Source organism: Austrofundulus limnaeus, unplaced genomic scaffold (genome assembly GCF_001266775.1).
Source record: "Austrofundulus limnaeus strain Quisiro unplaced genomic scaffold, Austrofundulus_limnaeus-1.0 Scaffold361, whole genome shotgun sequence".
Lineage (NCBI taxonomy): Eukaryota > Metazoa > Chordata > Actinopteri > Cyprinodontiformes > Rivulidae > Austrofundulus > Austrofundulus limnaeus.
In genome coordinates this window covers 253,218-260,688 of record NW_013952763.1, presented here as the reverse complement: position 1 = coordinate 260,688, position 7,471 = coordinate 253,218, and the positions used below count along the sequence as shown (strand labels likewise).

Genomic DNA, 7,471 nt, shown 5'->3' with positions numbered 1-7,471 from the left:
GAGTATAACATTATAACATGATATAAAACTCAAAAAAGTTGATTTTACATGATATTGCCCCTTTAACATAATTCACATTGACTGATCCACTTGATCCACTGGGGCTAAATCATCCCTGACTGCTGGCTGTGTCTGGCTCTTAGGTACATCCCTCCAGACAAGCGTGAGGAAAATGATCAGTCGACACACAAGTGGATGGTTTACGTCAGAGGCTCCAGAAAAGAACCGAGCATCGACCACTTTGTGAAGAAAGTCTGGTTCTTCTTGCATCCCAGCTACAAGCCCAACGATCTAGTGGAAGTCAGGTTTGTTCCCCGAGTTATTTCCTACATATTTAAAGCCAAACACCGTTTTTAAATCACATCTATTCTAAGGTGTGTTATTAAAGCTAGTCGGTGCTCCTCGTTTTATAGCTGTCAGCCTGTGGTGGTTTCACCTGAAGCAAAGTTAGAAGTCCTTGAGGCTGGGAGAAACTTGTTCCACCCAGTTTTTTTTTTTGTCCCTGTACCATGTTGTTGCCCATAGATACAATATTTGATTCTAACGTTATAACGTTGTTCTGAGTCAGTGCTTTTGCCCCACCTTCTTTCACACCCCACTTGTCAAACCGAAGGGAGCACGAAAAACAATTTGGGTCGCACTTGTGTAAGAGGCAGTCTTCATCATTTGCCGCCATGTGATTTAGGACTTTCAGATAAATCTCAAATAGCTATAACCGTTTGGTGACTCAGCGGCGGGCAGAAGCTGCAGAAAATCTCTTAATAAACAGCTCCCTCTTGTGCATTTTTCATGATCCAGTGCAACCATCCCACAATTATTCTTGTAAAAAGCAGTTTGGGATTCATGATGCAATTTTTAATTGAGTTAAATACTGCCTGTGGTTAGGACAGTGTGTTTAAAGCTAAAAATCCAAATATTTATTATGTAAATTATCCTCACTTATTTAGTGACATCCATTTACCCACAGTTGGACAGACATGACATAAGTGTTATTTTTAAAATCCCTTGTATTGTAGCTTTGAAAGACAGATTTAAATTGATATTATTCTTTTAGAGTAGAAGAAGTCAGCAGTCCTGCTAAGCTGTAGCCTCCTGGCTGTTTGAGCTGACAAAGCGCTCGCATTGCTGTTGCAGCAGCTCATAAGCTGCTCCCAACCGCCTCAAGTCCTCATGTTCAGTGAACTCTATATAGGGCCCATGCTCCATGCAGACTCTCAAAAAGAGAGGATGTATAAAGCAAAAGCTAAAACTAAGATGGGGTTTGTTTGAATGAACACTCACTATCCAGACAGACTGACATCCACTTACAGATGCAGGCGTTCAGAACCGGTCCTGTGAGTTTGCATGAAATTTTCCAACTTCAAAAGAAAAAAAAGGTGGGGGGATTTCTAAATAATTGATTTAAAGAGATCAAGAAGTTGGGAAAAGTTTGCGTGAGTCACCGTTCATGGGTTTGCCTTCCAACGATGTTAAATTAGGCTTTGGGACTGTGTGTTTCCTCAGCGAGCATCCCTTTCATTTAACGCGCCGTGGCTGGGGGGAGTTTCCTGTGAGGATCCAGATCCACTTCAAAGACTCGCGCAACAAACGCATCGACATCATCCATCAGTTGAAGGTCAGGTCTCGTCCTACATGACGTCAGCGTTTGGCAGCATTTTTTCCATGTCATTCAGAGACACTCCTCCAGTTAAATCGATGAGTTAATTTACTTTGTGTTTATTAGGACTTCAGCCATTAGTAAATATGCTCATTACAGTTAATTATAATAGTTTCAAAAGACGTTTCTCCTGTTTGTTGTACTAAAACAGAAACCTTCATTTGATGCCAAAACTGCAATGACTTGAGCCAAATTTAGCACTTCCTAGTAGTTACATTGATTTTGAATATTAAAAAGCACTAAATAACTAAATTAATAGTGGATATAACTAGTTATTTTATTGTCCCAACCTCTCCTGTTTCCCTGCAGCTGGACAGAACATACACGGGGCTGCAGACACTTGGGGCAGAAACTGTAAGTTACAAATGTTTTGTCTGCTTCCTGTTTACATTTTTTAAAGAGACTTTGCTCTTACAGTGTTATATTTTTTGAATACATGATTTAGGTGGTTGATGTGGAACTTCATAGAGATTCTCTTGGGGTGGACTACATTCCTAAGCCATCTTTCTCCAAGGCGAGTCAAAGGGCAGCCAGCCCCATGTCGACCTCCTCCCTGGGCCAAACTTATGGACACTCGAGTTCCCCCGTCTCTCTTGACTCCAGTGTTGACAAAGGTACTGTGAACAGAATCTGTGACACTTCAAAAATGGGGATAAGTATATGGATTTGCCTGTTTTTAAGAACAAGCACACATCATATAGTTAAATAACAGTAGAGTGAGCCCCACCTGTAGCGTCCACTGTTAGCATCTGTGACAGCGTGGAGGAGTAAAAATGGCGCCCACACAGGGCGTCGGCTCACAGCTGACAAACTATCTGATTAAAAACAAACCCAGCTGGATCTGTGTCACAAATTTTTAGTAATGTTTTTACATAAAAATATATATAAAATTGTTAATTATGGTAATTTCATTCAACAATCATACAAAACAACTGGTTGTGTGTTAAAATGTAGCACGACTTGACAAGATGCTACACTCTGTATAGCTATATATGCTACAGAAGCTAATTTCTGCTAAACGATTCAGTAATTATCAGTGATTATATCAGTTTTATAAGATTTTTTTATTTTAACCTGGTACATCATTAGCGTCAGTTCTGGTCAGATCACAGCCACATTGAGCTAAATAAGAGCATGTGAAATGAGACGTCCTGTTTCTCTTCTATTGGTACATTCATAACAAACAGCTTTCTGATGTTTTTATATACATTGGATAGCTTATATACACTAATAAATTAATAATATTTTTATTTATATTATCATTAATAGTGTTTACAGTTTTTACATTATGAGTCCTTATTGTTATCTGTTTAGCCATCATGTGCAGTTAATTGTAAATCCTGCCTGTTCTGGTTAGCCTCACAGCTGCTACAGCAGGTCACACACTCGCGTGACCAAAACTCACTCCACCTGTTATAGGTTGATGATTAAAAACAGGAGAATAAATAATGAAATGCTAATCAGGAAGTGAAGTCTTTCTCTAACTTTAACTGATTCAAAAATGTTTATTATAAAGCTGGAAACAAACAAACAAAAAAATCCAGTTTTATGATAACTTTAAACAAATCTTTAGTTTTTTTTTTCATATTTATCTTTGGAACATTCTCGTGAGTTATTTACACATGTAGCTTTGTGCCAACATCAGAGACAGCTGAACAGTGCTTTACTGTAACTTAAGTTTGGTCTCCAGGTTTAATCAAAACTGAGACCGCCAGATCTGCAGGTGGTCCCAGTTCGGTCCTCGCTGCTGGTGAACGGACTCCAACTCGACCCAAAGCTGGTGACCGAGTCACTCTGGGTTCCCACAGCCACTCTGCCTTTCAGCCAATCACAGCAAGCTGTAAGATAGTTCCTCAAGGACAGCCGCCCAGTCCGTCCGAGTCGCCTGGGAAATTGTTCCAACCAATCACCATGAGCTGTAAAATCGTCTCAGGTAAGTTGTCCTCACTCCTTCAGTTGTTTGTTGCTCCTGATAAAGTGTGTCAGTGTTTATAGAATCCATGTCCCTGTCCTCAGCTGATCCTAAATCCCATCTTTATTTTACAGAAAGGAGCCGTAAGAATTTTCACCAGAAAACATTACAGTCACCCATCAAAAATATTATTTTGTCATTTGAAATTATTGAAATTTTATAAGTTTGTTGATCATAATATTTTGCAGGTTATGTTGTGTTACCTCTAAATATTCAATTAAATTTTGTCAAGAGAGTAAGTAATTATAACCTTAAGGGTATAGAGATGTTTTGTAAAGCCCAAAATTCAAACAAATTTGAAGGATCGATGTACTTCAGTCCAAGGAATAAGATTGTGGAAAAATCTGGAAGGTGAATATAAAAATGCTGGCTCAATAAATTTATTTAAGAGAATGATAAAAGTTAGATTTTTGAAGAAATATGAATTTGTATACTGTGCATTCATAAGAACTGTTGTTCGAGGAGTTTAAGTTTTTATGTTTTGTTATTTGAAGATTATTGGTTTTTGAATTTATTTATTTATTTATTTATTTATTTATTTATTTATTTAAAAAAGGAAGATATTAAGAATTTTTTCTTCTTTCTGCTAGCTTCCATTTGATTTGTGTTTTGTATTATTATTTGTTGTATGTTTAGCACTTGTTTTTAAATTAAATGAATAATTTTTTAAAATAACTAAATTAAAAATAAAGCTGGGAGATAATATTCACCCACCTGTGTTCTGTAACACCCACAGGGTCTCCCATCTCCACTCCAAGCCACTCACCGCTGCCCCGGACCCCCACCACCTCCACCCCCGCCCACAGCAAGCAGAGCTCCTCTGTGCTGAACAACCCTTACATTATCGTTGATAAACCAAGCCAGGTGATCAGCATGGCTTCACCCTCTGCCTCCTCCACAGGTATCTGTTTCCCAGTCCAAAGTCCCTCAAAGCAAAAATGTGTTTTTTGACTCAGTTTTGGTTCTTTATACATTTTTAAAACTCGTTTTGTTGAAGCTTTGCGTTTGATCCAGTCTTTTTACTTCTTTCATTTTCCCTTTTTGGGATTCATTTTTGCACTCCTAAAGCAGCTGTACGGTGATTCATCAGCACAGTTGCTGGATAAGTGGTTACCATGGTGACTGAGCTGATGTCTTTCATGGTCAGATTATATTGGGTGAAACCTCGACTTCACATAGATTTTATTTATTTATTTATTTATTTTTATTATTATTATTTTTGATGTGTATAAATACAGTTTGTGTTTGGTTCGAGAGAGATAACAGCAGGTGAAAAAGTGAAATAGGTATGGGATAAATCTTGTACCAGCAGGAATTGAATTTGAATTGCTCAGATTAAATCTGTATGTGCATAATTTGAAATTGAATGCATTGGTTTGAAAATGAATTTTACTCAATTGAAACTGAATTTAATGATTTGAAATTGAATTAATTTGCTTTGAAACTGTATTTTGGTTTTTAAAAATTCATTTTGACTGCTTTCACTTTCAGTTCCAAAATTCAGATTTTTGTGTCACATCCTGGTCCTTGAGAAAGTCAGCCAGAGTAATCAAACACAGATCCACAGATTAACATTTGACTTCGGTGAAGCTTCCTGTCTGTAATGTAACAGAGTTGATGCAATCCACCGTAAAAGTGACAAAAGCAGACAGTTATTTTATTGCAGTGATTAATTTTACCTATAGAAAATGTTAGATTTACATCACATCATGGATCACATATTGATCAGATGCTGCTGCTGAATGATCCATGATGAGATGTAAATGTACCATTTTCTACATATAGGTAAAATTAATCACTGCAATAAAATAACTCTATTTTTGTCACTTTTACAGTGGATTACATCAACTCTGTTACATTACAGACAGGAAGCTTCACCAAAGTGAAGCATAAATCTGTGGATCTGTGTTTGATTACTCTGACTGGCTTTCTCAAGGACCAGGATGTGACACAAAAATCTGAATTATGGAACTAAAAGTGAAAGTAGTTAAACTGAATGTTTAATAAACCAAAATACAGTTTCAAAACAAATTAAATCAAATTCAAAACTTTAAATTCAGTTTCAATTTAGTGAAATTCATTTTCCAACCAAAGCATTCAATTTCAATTTGTGCACATTCAAATTCAATTCCAGCTGGCACAAGATTTATCCCATAAATAGGAGCGTGCTCACTATCGCCGCTTTGTGAAGCAGGTCCTTCTGATTTCTTCCTCAAAAGCATCCTCTTAAATCTCACTGCACCGCTGTTTCCATCCGCTCAGCCTTTTTCCTCTGCAAGTGCACAGCTTAACCCTATCCAGCAGCAGGTTGTGCATCGTCACATTTGATGCGGTGGATGTGGGTGTTGTAGGTGATTCACCAGACGTGYGATGGCATTTTTAAAGAAGCAGAATTTTAGCAGTGCTTGTATGTAAAAACGCTGGCCTCGACTCCCACACAGAAAAAAAAAAGTCGAACTGCACCACAGATGCCCTCGTTTTTTTGGAGATAGTTGACAACAATAACAGAATCGCTCCCCCGTACAGTCCTCTTTTTCCTAACATATCGTCTGAATTGTTTCACAGGAAGCCCCTCTGCCAAACAGGCTCAAGGCACTCGATCTCCTGCACCCAAAGTTCACACCGGCACCCTCCTCTCCTCGGGGGTTAAGGTGAGTTTAGAGTCCGTAAAACTGTGCTGGAGATCTTCTGTCCTGACAGAAACTATATTTAACAAGGCAGCAGTGTAAAAATGGTAGGTTATGGTGCTATCTTCAGCAGCACATTTAAAATAGGACATCTTGCTGGAGGCGGGGGGAGGGGAGATGTCCTGAGAGAGCTGAGCACTTTGTTTTCAAGAGATGTCTAATAATCCTATGATTCCACTCTCACATGCTCATCACTTAAAAGACATCTAATCAATGAATAAAAGCTTGCTTTATTCAACAAATGTATAACGCTCTGCTGTCAGTGGCTGTTTTTTAAACTGTAAAGAAAAGTCCACATATACCTTAACAGTGTTAATTTGGTAACCCTTAAATTATTTTTTAAGCCACTTCAGCAGAAAGCAGAGCCTTTATTTTACAGTCCCCTAATTACCTTGCATTTACTTAGCATTTACTTATAAGTAACAACTATTTACTATGGAATTACTTGGTATTTACTGTAATTACTTTGTAAGAACACATAAAAAATGCTATGTAATTAAACAAACTTTAGTGGATAATTACTATTATAGTTCAATAGCTCTCAATCACCCACTATTTGCCAACAAAAACTTTATTTTAATCACCTAATTACCATGTTATTATAAAGTGAATACATCGCAAATTGCCATGTAAATAAACTAAGTTAGTGATCATTTCACTATTTTTACAGGGTAATAGTACATCAATTACACAGCATTTACCAACAAATTACTAACCAAATTTCCACATACTATACAGGGGTGCAAAGGTTTGGGCAGCCTTGTTAATTTTCCTGATTTACCTTTATAAATCATTGATAGTTTGGATAAAAAAAATCTGTCAAATATATCATATAGGGGACAAACACAGTGATATTTGAGAAGTGAGATGAAGTTTAAATGATTTACAGACAGTGTACAATAATTGGTTAAACAAAATTAGGCAGGTGCATAAATTTGGGCACTGCTCTAAGCTTCATTTCACTTCTCAAATATCACTGTGTTTGTCCCCTATATGATATATTTAATTGATTTTTTTTTATCCAAACAATCAATGATTTATAAAGGTAAATCAGGAAAATTAACAAGGCTGACCAAACTTTTTCATATGACTGTACTTTTATTTACCATATACAATGATTTAAGTATACTAGCAGTTTACTAACATGTATACTTC

The 7,471-nt window shown here is 37.0% G+C and overlaps 1 protein-coding gene across 1 annotated transcript in view; it reads left to right on the top strand.

Moving 5' to 3' along the window:
* yeats2 (YEATS domain containing 2) overlaps window positions 1–7,471 on the top strand; it is a gene marked incomplete in the record, with an annotated part of 32,503 nt that overhangs the window by 4,495 nt on the left and 20,537 nt on the right. The window contains 7 exon segments of the mRNA XM_014023264.1: window positions 144–305; window positions 1,504–1,615; window positions 1,967–2,011; window positions 2,103–2,271; window positions 3,348–3,590; window positions 4,366–4,530; window positions 6,195–6,280. Of these exon segments, the coding sequence (XP_013878718.1) occupies window positions 144–305; window positions 1,504–1,615; window positions 1,967–2,011; window positions 2,103–2,271; window positions 3,348–3,590; window positions 4,366–4,530; window positions 6,195–6,280 (982 nt within the window).